Source organism: Centruroides vittatus, unplaced genomic scaffold (assembly GCF_030686945.1).
Source record: "Centruroides vittatus isolate TY-2023 unplaced genomic scaffold, ASM3068694v2 scaffold_435, whole genome shotgun sequence".
Classification (NCBI taxonomy): Eukaryota; Metazoa; Arthropoda; class Arachnida; order Scorpiones; family Buthidae; genus Centruroides; species Centruroides vittatus.
In genome coordinates, this window is record NW_027122708.1 from 7,974,609 (window position 1) to 7,995,178 (window position 20,570).

The 20,570-nt window shown below is 27.9% G+C and overlaps 1 protein-coding gene across 3 annotated transcripts in view; it reads left to right on the plus strand.

Moving 5' to 3' along the window:
* Vps13 (vacuolar protein sorting 13C) overlaps positions 1-20,570 on the plus strand; it is a 273,667-nt gene that overhangs the window by 40,629 nt on the left and 212,468 nt on the right. For all 3 annotated transcript variants that reach the window (XM_067287043.1, XM_067287044.1, XM_067287045.1), the window contains exons 9-13: positions 577-683; positions 764-935; positions 2,258-2,320; positions 16,185-16,284; positions 18,518-18,618. In XM_067287043.1, the coding sequence (XP_067143144.1) occupies positions 577-683; positions 764-935; positions 2,258-2,320; positions 16,185-16,284; positions 18,518-18,618 (543 nt within the window). The remainder of the gene's footprint in view (positions 1-576; positions 684-763; positions 936-2,257; positions 2,321-16,184; positions 16,285-18,517; positions 18,619-20,570) is intronic.

The following is a 20,570-nucleotide window of genomic DNA, read 5'->3' on the forward strand; positions in this document are numbered from 1 at the left end:
AGGAATATTACTCTAATTATTAAAATAATCAGTGTAATATTTAGTTTACAACAATAAACTATTGGACTGAATTTAAATTTGAAAAAATTACATTATAAAATTTCTCTCTAGCCACAATGATGATCAAATTAAACAAAAAATTATTTTTTGTGGACTCAAATATAATTTACAAAATTATAGAAATACAGTAGAAAGCATAAGAAAAGTTTTGAGATGTAAGATGTTTTACATTTTATTGCTGCTTTTGAATAAATGCAAGATTAATTTATTAAATATAATATCCTGGTCAGTCTTGATCTAAAATGTCTATTGTGCATGATGATGATAAAAATTTTAAAAAATATATATATTTTACCAACTCAAAAAAGTTTTTGATATAAAGTGTATTATATTTTTCAAATGAAAATTGATATTTTAGGAGTTGTATGAATTAATCATAATTTATTAGAATATGTATTTGGTATTATTTAATTTTTACTAAATTAAATTATGATGTGAATTTAAGCATGAAGAATATTGAATTATCAAATAGCTGAATTTGTTTATTTATAATTATTATGTTCTATATTTTTCCAGTATCAAGATATAATGAAATTACTTCAATCATTAGATCGCATGGCACGTGCTTCTTTATATAGGAAATATCACCCAAGTGTTCCATTAAAAGGAAATTCTTCAGTTTGGTATGAAAATTTTAATAGATTTTTTGTTTAATTAAAAAAACTGTTCCAAATTTTTATGGGTTTTCATTTTTTTTAAATAGGTGGAAATTTGCTTTACAGTGTATACTGGAAGAAGATATTCGTCGTAGGAAACGTGATTGGTCCTGGGACCATATGAGAAACCACCGGCATCTTTGTCGAGATTATAAAGAAATATATAAGCAAAAAATTTTAAGACAGAAAATGTCAAAAAATGTCCAAGAAACTATGCAAGTAAATATAATAAGAGATTTTACATTTTTATTAGTAATTGTTTTCTAAATTAACAATAAATATTTATAAATATTGGTGACTACAGTAAGCATAATTAATTGTATGATTCACAGCAATGTTATCAGAAGTAGTATATTCCAATTTTGGAATATACTAATTCTGATAACATATTGCTGTGAATGATAACAAAACATAAACAAAACGTAACTAAAATACAGTATAAAAACTTTGCATATTATAATCAGAGAATTTGTTTATAATTATCAACTTACCTTGAGGAAATTCACTGTAAACATATGAGAAGAAATTCAAAAGTGGTTAAAGGAGTCAGGATATTTAATCTGATTAATTGCTTTTTGAGATTTTCAATCTCATTTTTAGATCAACAACATTGACAATTTGAATAGGACAACTGTTCATACAAAACAAATTACAAATTTGAACATTTTTTAAAAATATATTAACATATATTTTTAAATTATAAACATAAAAATAATAAAATATTATTTGTGTATAAACTAAGAAATTAAAAGAAATAAAAAAAAACAAAATACAAATCAAACTAAAATAAAAGGTAGATAAGGTAATATAACAATAAAAATGGAAAAAATAACACAGTAAATAAAAACTATATACAACTATACATAATATATACAACTAAATTTGTGCATACTGCTTAAACAATTGTATATACTGTTTTATTTTTTTCATTTTTGTTGTTATATTACCTTATCTACCTTTTATTTTAGTTTTATCTGTATTTTGTTCTCTATTTCTTTTTTTTTTCTTTCTTACTTTATGCACACTGTATTGTCCATTCATAAAGTAAAATCTATCAATCTAAATTAATCTATGTAAATTTTAATTTGGACTTGTTGGATAATGTGACATATTTGATGGATGTATTCATACAGTTTCAATGTTTGACTTTTTTTTTAGATTAAAATTAAAAACTAGTTAAAATATATACAGTATATTTTAGTTCTTTGATTATATACCTGAGTACCATGACAAAAAACAAATTAAATATTTGTAATAATATAATTAAACATATTTTTGAATTTTAGTATTTTGGTAGAATCTTAATTTTGTCTACTTGGTTGATTTTAGATGATTTTAAATTTTATATTCATAACTATTTTAATAAAAACTTTAAAAATGAACTTCATAAGTTTTTGCTTTGTAATAGAATAATTTTTTTTTCTAATATTTGTTTAGTATTCAATATATACATTAAATAGTAAATTCATTTTGTTCACAAAGACTATTATGAGCTATTTTAAGTGTATAAAATTTCATTAAGCAAAAATTTTTTATTGTAGAATGCTGAGAAACAATTGGATCTTTTTAATATAACCCTAATTAGAAAACAAGCAGAGCTAGAGGTAAGATACAAAAACTTAAAATTTTAATTATTTGTAAAAACTGAAGAATATTTTAATGATTTCTAAAAATGATAGATATTCTTGTTCTTTAAATAATAATATAGTTATATATACTGTTTAATTTCTGAATCATTATTTAATATTTATTTAATTTTTAAAGTGCTACAGTTTTTCAGATCTTTATAATATTATAATATGGCATGTTTAGTTCCTTTTTGTTATTGTAACTTTTTTAAAATTGTTTGATTTGTTGATGCAAGGTACTAGGGTGCTATGTTTTAAATGAAATCAGAAAATATTTCTAATATTTTAAATGATTTCAAATTACAGCTGTTTTATTATATGACATAACAAGATTAACAAATGGGGTGTTCGGAGTTATAAACAATTTTATTTATATAAAAAATAGAATTTTAAAAGCTGCACTTAAGAGAACTATTTTTGAATTAAAATTCATAAAATGTAATGTGTACTTTTTAATTAAAAAAAAAAAGAATCTTGTATAAACATCCATTAACCTGTATTATGACCCAATATAATCTAGCAGATCATTTGGTCTTAAAATCAAATTTTAAGATTATAGATAATCATAATTATGATTACAGTGATACCTTGGTTTTCATTGATAATCCATTCAAAAACAATCAGCAAAATCCGAAACCGACAAAAACCAGGGCAATTATTTCCATATGAATCAGTGTAAATCCAATTAATTCATTCTAGACAGTCCAAAATACATACCAAAAACACATTTTATAGAGAATTAATGTAGTGTTAAATACTAAAAGCAATAAGAAATTAATATTACAAAACGGTTAATGTTACCCTAGGATCCAAAATGACCGACGGGGAAATTTTCCCCTACTTCAGAGACTGCGACGGGGAAAAATTTTTTCCCTGCATTCAAGATGGCCGCGGTTCTGGCTGCCATCTTGAATTTTTCTGCAGACTCCGCGGATTTTTTAACTGAAATAAACAATAAAAAACAACAAAAAGAGGAGGTTTTTACTCACTTTTCGATTGTTCGATATTCTGAGTATGATCTCCTGTTTGGGGGTCGACGAAATTTTTCGAATGGTTGACTGTTCTATGTTCGACCGCTACTCCTCCTATGTCGTCAATGTGCATATATCCTTTCCATTCGTCCGTTCTTATCGTACTGCCGGAATTCACGTATTTACAAACGATTCAATTCACAGTGTTTTCTGATCTGTCGTTCACCTGACATATGAAGCATTTCTTATCTTCATCGCAATGAATGCAAACGGACTCGGTCGGCGGTATGCTTAATTTTACAGCAAAATTCGATGCGTTATCGATACGGGGAGGCAAACCTAGCTCCGAAAAGTCGTCTTCCATTAACTTGTAGAAATCACGGGAAGTGCATCTCGACCAAAATTTGTCGTTGCAACTCAAACCGGCAAAACTAGTCATTATCGAACAATTGGCAATAAACTAAACACGGGGAGGTAAGGAGAGGAAAAAAGCACGGTCTTTCCTTAATTTCTGATTACTTGGTTCTCTAACTTTTAGGATTAAATTGTAATAAAAGAAATAACAATACTTACTAATACTGGAGGAATTAATAATAATAATAAATATTCACTGATAGCAATTTGTGTGCAAATGAAATATCGTTACGAAAAAAAAAAACAGCAATTAATCCAATACGCAATTTGTCGCAACACAGCAGTAAACGATTCCAACAGGAAACTAGTCGATTTGCATAAAAATGCCCAGAAATGAACAGAAATCACGTCGCAGATCATGCATTTGCATATTCGTTCGCAACACCCCTACGAATTTCCCGCCGATTTTACTCTCGCGCGACGTTACGAAAAGGCTCCCTCTACCGTCGCAAATTTACAAAATACCGTCTCCGTTTCGAGGTTACAGAATACTCGGCAACGTCGAACGCAGGGTAGAAACCGAACGGGGAAAAAATCCCCACGTTGTCGACGTCTTGACTCTAGGGAAAAATTTTTTCCCCGTCGCAGTCTCCGAAGTAGGGAAAAATTTCCCCGGCCGCCATTTTGGATCTTAAGGTAACATTAACAAAAAAAAACTAATCTAAAGGAAAGCAATGGAATTGTTTGGCTAGATGTGGAGGGTAATGTCTTGTCTTGTAGAAGCTAGTTGGACATGAGGTTCTAGCCTATATCGCTCCATGGTAAAGTGTGATGCAATTGTCGTGTAATAGTAGTTGTATGCATTTATGATGGTCATATTGAGGGGAATAATGCCTTTCGGGAGGTCCATTTAAGGGTAACTGGTCCCTATTCAGGTGTTACAGATGTGGAGAAAACCCAGAAAACTTCATGTGGCCAGCCCGTCTTGGCGAAGTGCAAACCCGCAACCAAACTCCTAGTGTTCAGGGAACAGAACTGTTTGCCAATGGTGGGCAATTGCGGGATAATGCTCACACAATGAGAAATAATGCCACACTGAGCCAGAAAGCGTGTGGGTCACCCTTGTTTTCACAAAATCAGCAGCGAGGTCTCTTGAGCACACCAACGAAATTCGAGGCAATTGATGAAAACAGAGAGAAATTTTTCGCGAAAAAAATTGACAAAAACCAAAACGAACGATAACTGAAGTCAACGAAAACTGAGGTATTACTGTATATAATTTACTTCAATATTATACTTTTTATGATATAAAACAGTTTTATAGTTTATTAATAATATATGCTTTACAACTTTTATTTAAAAACGATTTAGTTTATTATTTAACAAGTTATACAGTAAAAAACGAGTAGATTATTAAAAGTATATTATTCTATCATTCTTCTTGTAAAAATTCAAAAATGTGAATGTCTGCACAATTGGTGAAAGTATTGCTTCTTTGTTAGATCAGAAATATATATATATTTTTTATTTTAACATTTTCAATTAGAAGTGAGGATTTATTGTTAAGTTTTTAATCTTGCAAAACAAGCTTTTTCATGAAAATTTACGCACAACAAAAAAGCTTTATTCAAGAATTAGCTATAAGTTTGATTTTTAGAATTATTTGGCAGACAAAATCTCATATAGTTTAGTTATTTACATTATTAAGACTAAACCAAATGTTAGCATTTGGGATGTTACATATATATCATCTGGACAAGAAAGCTATAGACCAGAGCCTTATTCCTGGAATTTATGGAATACTCGTACAAGATGAAAAGCTTCAAAAAGAACTATACTGCATTGGAGCCACAGGGAAGTCATTAAAAGAAAAGATAAAAGAGCATAAAAGTAACATATGGAATGAACAGCTGGTTACTGCACTAGCAACTTATAATATATCAGACCCAACAGAAGTTATAGTGAAATGGAAATGGACAGAAATAATCCAAAATATTCATGACAGGTGACACATTAAGTATGCAGAAGCAAGGCAAATATACAAGACAAACTAAACAGGACAAGTGATAAACTTTACAGAATCAAATAAAGTTTTGGTGGCATGGAGGGTGTGCTTAATATTAATACATTAGTAAGAAAAAATTCACTGACGGTAAAAGTAATAGGCATATTTTTGCCTTGTATGTTATTATTTGAGTTTTTATTTTGTATTTTTGTATGTTATGTTGTTCCATGTATTGTAATTATCTCTTCACATATTAATACTGGACATGCACATTAGATATAAAAGTAATTTTAGAAACGTTTCGAAATAGGTTTCATTCTTTATAAAATGGAATTTTTTGATTTTTCCTGAAGGTCAATCAACTGACTGCAAGTGTTAGAAGATTTAATAAAACAGTTGCATATTAAAAGGTTTTTGTGGTTTGTTGCTTTTTAAGTGCAGGTAGAGAAGAGTATATGTATATATACATTATTAAGATTAATCTGAATAGTTATTTGACATGAAATACATTTAATCTTTGAAAAGGGTCTTATTGCACAAATATGTTAACTCAAATATTAAAAGTATACCGTAAGCAAACTTTTTGGCTGCTTTCATCTTCAAATATAGATTACAAATCTTCAACATCAAAACTGAATTGACAGATCTTGATAGGAAGTATGGTTTCCTCATAGTAGGACAGAGAGTTCACTGAGTTTGGCATTATAAGTGCTTTTTATTGCAAGTACTTTTGACAAATTTATAATCGTCGTCATCAGGCGAATAAATATTTTTAAAGAATGAACAGAAATATTCTAAGAAGAACAGAACACACATTTTCAAATTAAAATATTTAGTAAAGCCGTAAAGAACAAGCGACTGATTTTCGAACATGTTCATTTATTATTATTTAATATTTCTGTTTGTTCTCTAAAATATTTATTTGCTTGACGACGATGATTATAAATTCGTCGAAAGTACTTGCAATAAAAAGCACTTATAACGTTGAACTCAGTGAACTCTGTCCTACTATACAATATTTGGCGTGAGTACCAATTTATAATATGGTTGCCTCAGTTTGAAGAATCAAGTAGAATCCCAGCTGGGAAAATTTGTGTAAATTGTCTTTTTAGTTTAAACAAATTTTTTTTTAATATTTAAAATGTCCTATTTTGTAGCTGTTTGAAGATGAGGAAAATTGGCCTCTAAAATTGTTAATATTAAAAGTAGTTTGACTCCTTGGAAAAGACTTAAAGTTTTTGATACTAATTTTAAAATGTTACACATCTGTTTAAATAAATTGTAGATTAAATCTAAAATATAATATTTTATTATCAAATAACTATTAAAATTTTATTTTTATTTAAGAAAATACAGTAGAGTAATTTATCTTAAATCTTGCTACATGTAATCATATAAAGTGAAATGCTTTATTGCAGGCTTGAAATGTTGATTCATTTGTCATTTAGAAATTACTATTATGCATTGTTAGTTTAAGCTGTAATATCAAAACCTTTCCATAAGTAAGCATTAAATAAAAGATTAAACATTTGATATTTAGTATTAAATTCAAAAATTAACTATTCACTGGCCAGAATTCAATAATTCTAGTAAATATAAATTTTGTTTTTGAATTTTACAAAGTATTTATTTAGAATTTTTTATTCTTTTTTTTAAAGTAAAATTGTCAATGTAAAATCACATTATTTGATTGTGTTTTTCATATTATATGTGGGGAGAGTGATATAAAGGTAAAGGCCAAAATTACACTAACATTTATAAATAAAGAAAATATTTAATACATTCCACAAAAACTAATACATACTTTTGTTTATTTCTCAACATAATTGCCATAAACATTGAGACATTTATCCAGCGTGACACTAGTGTGAACATCCCTTTATGGTACTATTGCTTGTCAAGTTGCTTGAAGTAGTCCAGAATGATATCTTCCAATTCCTCCTGATCTGCAAAGAGATTCCTTGTCAAAAATTTTTTTAAAGGCTCGAATAAACGAAAATCCGATGGGGGGCTAAATTTGGTGTTGCAGGACCTCCCAATTCTGCTGTGCCAACCACAGATTGGTTTGATTTGACATGTGGAGTATAGTCCAGATTTAGCCCCCTCAGATTTTAATTTATTTGGGCCTTTAAAGAAATTTTTGGCAGGAAAACTCTTTGCAGATCAGGAGGAATTGGAAGATACCATTCTGGACTACTTCAAGCAACTTGACAAGCAATAGTACCATAAAGGGATGTTCAAACTAGTGTCATGCTGGATAAATGGCTCAACGTTTATGGCGATTATGTCAAGAAATAAACAAAAGTATGTGGTTTTTGTGGAATGTACCAGTAAAATATTTAACAGACATAATAACAAACAGCTTAATTATGGAAGTCAAAATATAAATGTTAGTGTAATTTTGGCCTGTACTGTACCTTTAATATTGAACTTCCCTTGTGTATTTTTTAACATTGATCTATTTATCTATACACAAACAATGTAATATTTTATGTAGTGTTATCTTTTGATTAATAAATATCACTAGTAACCTGCTCAATCTAATATTACATAATATAAATACAACAATATTATAATGTGTGTATTAAGTGTGTATGAATATTTTATGCGTGTGTGTGTGTGTACATATACATACATACATGTAAAATATATAAATTTATATAATATATATGTATGCATAAACTTGTAAACTATGAAGGTTTATCAAAGTTTCAACCTTTAGTTTTTTGACTATTCACAAAAGAAGTAACACCAAAGGAAACACATACAAACAAAAGAAGATATAATAGGCTATTTTTTAATATACAATCTATTAACATTAATGCATTTGTTCCATTATTTCAAGAGTTTGCAAATGTCATCTTCAAAAAATGTGGTTGGTTGTGAGCAAAGCCAACACAGCACTTCAGTCTGAACTTTCTGATCATTGTGAAATCTTTTCCTGCAAGCACTCACTTCATTAGCCAAAAAGACAGTATTAGAAGGGTGCAGGATTAGGGTTGTAAAGATAGGTAATCAAGGACCTCCCATCCAAAAAGTGCCAGTTTTTCAGACACAATGCCCACTTACATGTGGTTTGCATTGTGTCTGAAAAAAACACTTTTTGGATGGAAGGTTCTTGATTACCTATCTTTACAACCCTAATCCTGCACCCTTCTAATACTGTCTTTTTGAGCTGATAAAGAGTGCTTGCAGGAAGATTTCACAATGATCAGAAAGTTCAGAGTGAGGTGCTGCATTGCTCATAAGAAATACTTTCTGATGACTGCATTTTCAAACTCTTAGAGTGATGGGACAAATGCATTAATGTTAATGAATTATGTGTTGTCCTTTTTCATTCATTTATATTTCCATTGGCATTACTTCTTTTGGATGTTGTCAAAAAAATAAAAGTTAGCTTTTTGATACACTCTTGTATTAATAGCAGATATTTCAAAATTTTTATAATATATATTTTCTTTTGTGCAATTCATTTCTTAAGACACAAGCACTGGTGAGTTTTTTGTTTACTTTAAATTTTATAAGCATTTATTATTTACAGATTTTAGTAATAAAGTGATTATATAAATACTTTTATTCTAATAATCTATTTCTATTTCTGTAATATATATCTTAATTTTAGTTAGACTCAGCACAACTTTTTATTACAATCAGTGCTGGAGAGATGAAATATTTTTAAAACATCTTTTCACTTAAATTGTACTTGATGTCAATTTAAAAAAATAATAAAATGAAATTGGTGTATTTGGAGAAGTTTAAAAACAGATTGATTTGAAGCATTTTCAGCAACTGAACAGACATTAAAAGAAAAAAGTTGTTACAAAGTAACTTTTTGGTTTTGAATAGTAGCCTGAAAATGTTTGAATTTTGTTATTTAACTTCTGTTTTTCCTACTAAATCAAATTTTATTTTGTCATTTCTTGTCATTATTATTTCTAAGAAAAAAGTTGTTTAATTTTTAAAATTTAAAATAACATTTGAGATTTGAAATGATAAAGCTGTTTTTCATATATCTTTAATGAATAATTTCTATAATTCTACTAACAAAATTAGAAAATTATTACATTAGGTTATTGAAAAAGATTACTGAATAATTTTATTTAAAAGAATTTTGAGACAAATAAGAATCACTTGTTTTTTAAAGGTCCCAATTAATAGAAAATAATTATATTACATTTAATAAAAATTAATAAAATAAGTATTGCACTATTTAAGAGAAATGTTGTATATCAAATTATTCAAATCACATTAAAAGACAAAAATACTGAGAAGAAAAAAATTATTTGCATATCTGATAAAATCACTTACAGTTTGTAGCAATTAGGGATTGCAATCCAGCAGTGTTTTCAATACAGCTGGATTTTTGCTGGACCAACATCATTCCAGCTGGATCCAGCACGGATCCAGCGCAGATGTATTTTTGGTGCAATAAAATGTTATCTATCTATTCATCCAGCAATCTATGGGTATTTTTTAAAGAATTAAAACATTTTTTTTTTAAATACTTAAGAAACTATTATTATTTAGATTGGTCACTATAAATCAGTAAAACTTCTTACACATTTAGGTAGTAAACTTAACTTTGGTTCAGTTTAACACTTGAGATAGAGATAATTAAATGTTTAGTTAGATTATAATTATAAAGTAATCTTTAAGTTAAATAATAGCAAAGGTAATTCTACTAATTAATTTATATTAATATATTATAATAATGTAAGGACAGATAATCAGTGGCTAAGTCCTATCAGTCTTACAAGTTTTCTTATATAGGTTCTACATGTAAGTCTGTAGTTATTTATAAGTAATTTAATTATTAGTGTTAGTAATTAGTAGTAGTCTAGTAGTTACTTATTATTATCACAATCATGAATCACATACATTCATATCATCATATATCTAAAATACTGATACTCATTAATTTAATTAACTCTTTAACTAACTAGGTAGTCTCAGTTTCTCACTAATTTTCACAATAAAATTGCCTAGCCTAGTGCACTAACCACTTACAGAATAAAAGTTAATAACTCTTACTTAACAGAATTTGAGTAGAAGTTTTAAAATATTAGTCTTGTCTTGAATAAAGTATTTTAAAAGATTAAATAAAATTAAATCAGTCACTTCTGTTATTTTTTTTGACTTTTCTGGAAGTAGGATCTCAAGAAACAAATGGTATTGATGGTGTTGTCTCCCAACCTACTTCTTAATGAATTGCATATATATCCCGCTACGGGAAAGGCCCTTTCTGCCTCTACGCTAGTTGGTTTCAGGGTCATCAAATAATCATAAATCATTCCATCACATGATTCATTGACGTCACAACCGACCGTAAATTAGAATTATGCACCAGGAATAGTAGAGGAGTTACTTATTTTATTTAGCGCGAAGACACTTTATTTAGCGAGAGTGCAAAGTCAACTGGTAATTAGATCAGCAGAGGCAAAAGGGCGGGAGGTGCGGTGTAGAGAGGGGTGTAGCACGTGTCGCACTGAACGGCAACGTCACTTTTGCTGCTGAGCGATAGTGCACGTAGCAAAGCGGCAACGCAGACTTTTGCGGCATTATTTAGAAAGTTAAGTATTTGCGGATCCGCAGCGCTGGATCCAACACCTGATGCTGGATCCAGCAGGCCGAAGAATGCGCTGGATCCAGCTGGATTGCTGGATCCCTCATCCAGCAATTGCAATCCCTAGTAGCAATGTATTTTATAAAGAATTAAGTTACTAATTAAATGATAGACAACTTTACATTGTTTAAATTTGAATCAAAGGTGACCAATAGCTTAAACTAGAGATAATACAGATATAAAGGTTATTTTTTTCTCAGTCTTACTTGTATATTTAATTTATTTCATTTTTCCTCATTTTCATGAAATTAGTTGCATAAAAATGCTTATAGTAAATAGTTATGAGCATTATTATTATTAGACAGTTATTATTATTATTAAGCAAAGTCATCCAGTTGATAAGTGAAATTTATCATTAGCAAAATAAGCAAAATGTTTAGTAACTGGAAGTATCTTTCTTGGATTGCATTATCAAATTTTTTTGGGAAAAAGTGTGTGGATATATAATTTATAAATATAACTACATATCTATACCTAATAATCTATACCTAAATCTATACCTATATAATAAATTTTAGGTATAGATATGTAATTATATTTATATATAAATTATGGGCCAAAAACATTTTCAATTAAAATATTGAGTCACTATTAATGATGATAATTTTGCTTATAGTATTCAGCAATTTCTGTACAAATTTTGTAAATATTTTGTGCTATCTACTTCTAGGAAATTTTCTTAAATGAATATTAAATATATTCTGAACAATTACAAGGTGCAATAAAAACGAAACCAGATTTGGTTTATTAAATTAGTCAAATATTAAAATTTTTAATGTGGCTGTCATTCCTGTCAAAGTAGCCTACTGCATTTATATATCAATCCCAGCATTCCTGCCAAGTTTCAAATGCCTCTTGGAAGACTTTTTCAAAAATTTTGAAGTGCATGTTATAATTTGGACTAGATCTCCTTGACACACTCAAAATGCTCTCCCTTGAGCTTCAGTTCTATTGTAGAGAATAAAAACAAATTACAAGGAATACAGGCATCTGTTGGGGGGAGAAATAGGTAATTTTTCCCCATTGTATCAGGCCTTCTAATTGATGGAAAGGGAGGGTTTGAAAGGCTATCATATAATTAATTCTGTAAGGAGTGTTGGAAAATTTTATTTTTTGCCTCACTCAGTAGTACAGTAAATTACCTGATACAAGCTTAAACAAAAATTATGATGGTGGGAGTATATTCTTTCCCCCCTTGAAAAAGTTGCAGTGGATGTTCATGACAAAGGGCTAAATCTGGTGAATAAGAAGGGTGGGAAAGGCTATCTTGCACTGTACATGTTTTTTGCAAAAACACATTTTGAAAGCTGTACATGGGAGGTGTTGTCATTATAGAGGAGCCAGATTTTGTTGCACCACAGTTCTGGTTTTTTGTAGTGATTGTTTTTATGAAATAGCCTCGAAGTGTCTCAGTAAAAGTCTGAATTCACTGTCTGACTGGGGAACAAATTCCCAGCCCACATTCTCCTTATGATTGAGAATAATAATCAACATGCTCTTTGTTGCACTTCTGACTTGCCTTTGCCCTCTTGGGTCTCAGAGATTGTGGTTTTACTTGAGACTCAGTTGCCATGGACCTCCTGAAGCATTTTAAATATCTCTGTGGCACATTTTCCAAATTTAATGCAAAATTTAACATTTGTGCTTTGTTCAATTTACAAACCATTTGCTTTATTCTTTAATCATATCAGAACACTAACACATTACAAAATTTTATATATATATATACAAGGTGTCCCAAAAAGATGTACTCACTCTTTGATTGTCAAATATATAAATATTTTTTTGTAAATAGATGTGTCTTGACAAAAACACAGTCCTAAGGAGTTAAATCAATAAACAAATAAATAAATACATTAATTTAAAACCTATTACTAAATTAAAAAACATATTAATCGTCTATCAAAGAGTGAGTACATCTTTTTGGGACACTTTGTATATATTATATTGTATTTAAATTTGCAGGCTTATCACACATATGAGACACTATTATACTAATTTACAATAATACATACAATTTAGTCCATTTTTATTTAATAACATATCCCAAAATGCATTTCAGCTATCTTAGCCCTCTTCAGTTGAATATAGGTCTAAAATACAGGAAAATGTTTTGAGACAATACAGAACTGTAACATCAACTTGCATATAAATGCATTTAAAATTGACAAAACCAGTTAAAATATGGCCTTTACTACAATTAAAAGAACATTAGAATTTGGTGCCGATCACATTTAACCAAACTAAACCATCAATACATATACAAACTATGATAACATTCCATGTGTTAGATCTACAGTACATAATAAAATAAATGCCACACCATCTAAAATGATCTTCACTTATATGTATATTATAATTCACAATATCTCATAATCTTAAGTTGTAGAATATTCATAGATGATATTCTGGTGTTCACCTATACATTGTGATAAATGTATTCCAAAGGTGACATTTGGGTGGTGTAAACCTTTACCAAATATAAATCAACTTAATTTACTGAATATACACATATAACAATTCTTGCCCATATTTTACCTCATTAAACTGTTGTATACTCTTAATTATTTGAACACCTTACTCTTACAGTAATGTAATCTATGTACAACATAATTCTAATGTTCTTTTAATTGTAGTAAAGGCCATATTTTAACTGGTTTTGTCAATTTTAAATGCATTTGTATGCAAGTTGATGTTACAGTTCTGTATTGTCTCAAAACATTTTCCTGTATTTTAGACCTATATCCAACTGAAGAGGGCTAAGATAGCTGAAATGCATTTTGGGATATGTTATTAAATAAAAATGGCCTAAATTGTATGTGCTATTGTAAATTAGTATAATAGTGTCTCATATGTGTGATAAGCCTGTAAATTTATTGATAAATACAATATAATAGTATAATATATATATAATACAGTAGAACCTCCATTATCCGGACCTCCATTATCCGGATTTTCGATTATTTGGATTGTTCAACATAAACAAAAATTGTATGAATTTGCTGATTTGCACTTGGCAAATTGCGACACTGTTTATGTACGTACGTGATGAAATGCATGGTACAAAATTTTGAATAGACCATTAGTAAATTCCAGTAACAGTAGAAAGTGGTATAGGAGACATTGCGGAAGCAATAGCACAAATTTCAATATGTGCCAAATGTGACGAAGATGTAACCGAGTGGTTAAATTGCGATGCGAACGATCCTGGATTCCAAATTTTGAATGATGAGAAAATAATTAAAGAAATATCTGCCTCAGATAAACAAGATCGAGAAGACGAAGAGATTTGCGAAGTAAGAGATATTGGTCCTACACATTCTGAAGCTTTTCGGTGCTTAGATGTTGCCATGAAGTGGTTTGAGAGCTAAGAAGAGTGTAACTCAGGACAACTTATATGTCTTAAAAGTATTCGCGATTTAGCAGTTTCAAAAAGAACAGCTAGCTTTAAACAAAAATCGTTAATTGAATTTCTTAATAAAAAATAATTTAATATTGAAGCTATATGTAAATCTAGACAAATAAAAATTATTCATACTATATGCCAGAGGTGGGCAAGCAAGAGTTCAGTGGGAGCCAAAATGTAGTTTTGCAAAATGCATGGGAGCCGCAGTTCTGTGCTGTCGTGGCGGATATTATGGTAAAGCGTGCGATTTTATTATATAATATAAATATAATATAAAACAAATATTTAATTTTTTTAACAAACATCTTTTCATAAAATTATAAAAATAAAATTGTAAAAACAATAATAATAAACAGAAATTAACACTCAGCAAGAGCCGCATGTAACTCAAAAAGAGCCGCATTTGCCCATGTCTGCTATATGCACTGTCAATTATTATTTTTTTCGATTATCCGGATTTTTCCTTATCTGGACTACCTTCATCCCCAATTAGTCCGGATAATAGAGGTTCTACTGTAATTATAATTGGGTAAGAAGTAGTTTAATAATTAAAAAATTGCTAATAGCAAGCATTCTACTCTGGTTTGAAAATAGCAGACTGGCACACAAATGTCTAAGGCAGTGATTCTTGATGTCAGAAAGGCTGTACTCTATGCTATTTCCAAACAGTGGAAACAGTCCATTTTATTTCTGATTGCACCATATAGATATTGGATATTTAATTTTTATGCAGTAATAACTAAAGCTATTATGACCAGTAATTGAACTCTACTGAATTCTTCAGTTAATAATTATGTTTTGCTGATAAAAAAATAGTATAGTACCTTATTATTTTTTGTAATATGAATAGTATTTAGATTGAATTTTATGTAATACCAAAATATAGTATTAATTTTTTAACACACATATTCAAAAATTTATTAACTGAATATTTGTAAAAGATATAAAACAAAATTTGTAGAAATTTATAATTTTGATATTTTTTATTAACATATTTTTCAAACTGATTATTTTATATTTCTTCATATATACAGTATATAATTGTACTTCCCACTTTCCGTAAGCTTTGCAGCTTTTTATAATAAAGCTGCCGAGGATATTTTTGTTTTAATTTATCAAAAATAATTTTTTGAGAACACATTTTTCTTAACATTAATCAGGTTTTCATAGTATGTGTTTGTAACATTAGTCTTATTGTAAATTCAGAAACATATAAAATGCTTCTGTAACCATTCAGTTTCTGAAAAAGAAAATAATGATGCAACTTTATTTTAAATTCATGCTAAAATTAAAAAAAAAATTGAAAATATTCTCTGCTTATAACATAACATATATACATAGAAAATTACGTATTTATATATATATATATATTTGAAAACATATATAAATTGTACAAGAGATATATTTTTTTAAGACCAATAAATTTATTAGTTAACATTGTTAATAAATAATAATAATAATAATAATCATGTTGAATTTAGGTAGCACAAATGAAAAACAAAGGCTATAATTCATGTTGGAGTGGATGGTTTTCTTGGTTTGGTTATGGAGAAGAAAAAGAGAAGAAAGGAAACAAGATCAGTAAGTTCATCTAATTTAAAATTTTTGTTTCTGAGTTAGTTTTTTTTTATAAATCAAACATATTTTTCATAGATAAGTATATATATAATTTATGATGCATGAATTAAAAAGATGATTATATATATAATCTTTTTAATTCATGCATCATAAATTATACATATCTAGGATGAAATACTAAAAATAAATAAAACCTTTAAAATCTAGCTTTAATTTTGTTGATGAATAAATGTTTTCAGCTACATTATTAGCTATCATCATCATCATCATCATCATCATCACCATCATGTTTGAATATAGATGTTTGAGAACAAAACATCTCAAGTTATGTAGAAATATAAATTCAAAATAGAAATAATACAGTATATTAAATTTAAAATGTGATAAAATTAATGAATATAAAAATAATAAAAATATCAAGATATAATAATTTTAATGTATATAAAAATTAACAATAACATAATAAATATAACAAATATTGTGCATATATAATTAAATGTATGTATGTTGTTACTGCATGAAATTTCTGACATATTGGATAGTGTGTCCACATTTTTTATAGTTTATGCAGGTACCCTTAAGTTTGTGTTTGTAAATTTTGATGATCTCCATGTATTTAATGAGGGTCGGTGACATTTTTTTTAATGATTGATGCCCTCATTCCATAAAGCCACATTGTCCTGTTGCGATACAATAGCTGAAAATGTGGATGAAAAGCTTCTCACATCTCACTGATGTTGTTTTATCCTAATTAGAAGTGTTTTGATGTTCTATCTATACAATTGCATTCTTAATTGAATTATTAATCTCTGAGAGTGACAGAATTCCAAGATTTTGGAATTTCAAGAATGGTGGTATATTGTTTATCCATTAAGTAAACATCTTGTAAAACTGGATGAAGTTCAAATTAACACACCAACACCAAAAAACATCAGAAAAACATAACTTTAATATACTAATGTTCTCAGTCATCTTAAATGGTCGTCATCAGGTCATTATCCACTAAGGATAGTGACTAAGTTTTTGACTACTTATTCCAAGCTTTTGGTTTCCTGTTTGTAATGATTGGTTTTTGACAAAAGTGGCTTTTTTATTTTCATACTAGAGAAATTATTTAGATGTGGCTCAACTATCTTCTTAATAAAGAAATTACAGTAGAGAGTTGTTAATCGGAACCCTGGTAATCGGAACGATTTTCAGTCGGACTGTGTCGTGCTGAATTGAACGTTTTTGATACTAGATTTACTTCTAAAGTATAATTTTCATGTTTTTATATTCTTCAATATATTTATTTTGTTTGTACAAAATAAAGAAATAATTTTTAACGATACAATAGCTTCGATTATTATTATAAAAATTTTTGTTAGGTTTAAAATCGACGAAAATTCAACGCGAAGCGACACGCAACGAAGAAAAACTTCAACATCAGATAGGTTAAAATATTTTTTCGTACATAATCAGTAATCCGAACAAATCACTAATCTGAACAACACCAGTCCCCAATTGATTCCGATTTTCGACTCTCTACCGTACTTAGAGAAATATTTTGCTACACACTTACAACATACAAAGTTTCTAGGAAACTGACAAACCAACATAGAAGAATAAGAAGGCAATGAAAGATGAAGATAAAAATGAAGAGTCTTTTTCCAGTTAGAACATTATTATTATTTTTTAAACAATATTGTCTAGAAAAAAAAAACATAAATGGTAAATTATTCATGATAAATGTATTTGATTTATAATTAGATTATAATTTATAGCACTTAATTCTTAACTTTTTGATACAATGTATTTCTAAAAATTTGTATTGAAAGTTAAATGTTTGATGGTCAAGCAATAGAGTTGCATGTTACATAGGAGGTTCTGTTCTGAGAGAGCTAAAAAGAAAAATTATAAAATACTTTAATAAAGTAGGAATGTTTTAAATTTTCACACTAAATAGAATATGTAACAAAGCATAAAATATTATTTAAGATGTTAAAATCACAAACTAAACATAATGCAGAGTATAACAGTTATTTTTCACAAATGATTTTGATGTTACCAAAGCCAAAATTGGCCAAAAATGCCACTGCATGATAGCTTGAATTTTTTCTTTCTTGGTTGAAGACTGTATAAAAGAGAGTTCTTTTAAAGATGAATGTCTGAAAGTTAAGAACTGCCTGTATATAATAAATGCATATACTTTAATGAATTATTTTAAAATTACATTATAAAATTTATTGTTTTATAGCTCAACAGTTTGAAGAAGCAATGACAAATGAAGAAAAAGCAAAACTTTATGAAGCGATTGGTTATCAAGAAAATGCTGTTCCAGCAGAATATCCAAAAGAAGTATTAATATTAATTATTATTATTATTTTTTTTAATGTTTAAAATTTGTATACGAATTATTTTTTATAAAAAGTATTCATGTAAATAACAAAGAAATATTTTAAAAAATTTGAGATGCAAAGAAAGAGATTAAGTTTAGATTTAAAACTTTTTAAAAAACAAAAGATACTTGATTATTTAATCAGTTACTGATTCAAATTTAATTGATGGATAAAGGTAATTTGATATGAGATATTGGATAAGAATTATAATGAATATCAGCTATCAAAAGCTCAAAACTTTAAGAAATAAAACTTATAGCTGGATGGATGAAAAAAATAATGAAAAAAAAGTATTTTTTTCAAAATTTTGTTTTGAAATATAGCTTTAATATTCAGAAGTTTAAAGAGAATTAGATTTAGATTATTTAATTTTAAAAAATGTTTTTCAAATTTATAAGTTAATTTTTCATATGACTATTATTATCAATAAGACACAGTGCTAATTATTTTTCAGGGAATAAATCTTTTATTTGATAAATTGTTTTTTGAGCTTTATTATATATCATTATCAGTTCCAAACTTAACAATGACATTGAAAATTAAGTGTAAAAAATATAGAATAACCAGTCAAATAATAAAAAAATTTAAAATAATTTATAAACATTTTGAGATGATTCAAACTCAATGATCAGCATTTTTTGTATAGAGAACAAAAAACAAGTAGATCATAACTGTCTGTTGAGAATAATTTGAACATAAGACTTTTAATATTTCAAATGAAGTAAAAAATGAAAAACATAAAACACCACTTAACAAACAAACCCTTGAAATTCCAGTAAATATCTTAATCAAAATGTTAAATTTAACATTTTCAATTTTACTAGAGATCTGTATCAGGTTAAATTCAGTGTTTCATTTTGGAATGCTTCATGGAATGCAATATATTATGAATTTTAAAACATAGATAGATAAACACAATATGTTTGTTTTTATTTTTAACGTCTAAAATGTATGGAAAAAACAGTAATTGAATATCTTATTATGGATAGAAAAATACATGCATATGAGGTTATAAAGTAAGTAAAAATAAGAAAAATACATGACAATATGTAGAATGAGTTCACAACATATGTTTTTCCTCAAGTGTTTATTTATATATATAAATAAACACTTGAGTAAAAAAAGGGGGCAGGAGCTTTATGGTGCATTGTCAGGCAGACAATGAAATAAAGTTTGGTTCAGAGAATCTGATTTCCACATCAAATCAAACTTTATACTGCAATCATTGTATCATTTTACTTAGCCACTGAATTTTTAGTTCAGCTCTTCTCCAGTACTGTGTTTGTCTTTCCTTTTTTAAATTCTTCCTTATTTTTGAATTTGTATGAAACAACCTGTAAGTACATCCAATTTGTAATGTAATGATGATTGTCTTTTCCACATCTACTGGCATTTTGTAGATCCTATTTTTTTAGGCCTTTCTTTAAAATTGCATATAAAATCAAATGTGAGGATTTTTCTGTAGCAATCTTATTTTTAGTCTCATTTGAAAGTGCAGTGTTAACAATTTATTAATTTCACACAGGTTAAACAAATGCATGTTGGTATTTACATTTTTAATAGCTAAACTACTAATTAACATAATCTAATTTGTACATCTTGTGTAATAACTAGATTTTTGTGTTTTTTTGATGTGTTAATTAACATCATTTATTATAAATATTAAGTCTTATGTGTTAAATTATTTTTAACATAAGATTGTTTCACTTTTTGTGCTCTGTACTAAAAATGTTGATCATTAGATTTGAATTATCTCACAATTCGAATGTTTATAAATGTTTTAAAACTTTTTATATATATTGAAATTTCTTTAACCTATATTATTACTGTTATAAAATACAATGCATTGGATCTTTCTAGTATTATTTTTGTATATTTTGATATAGATTTAAGTTTGATGATGATGCATTA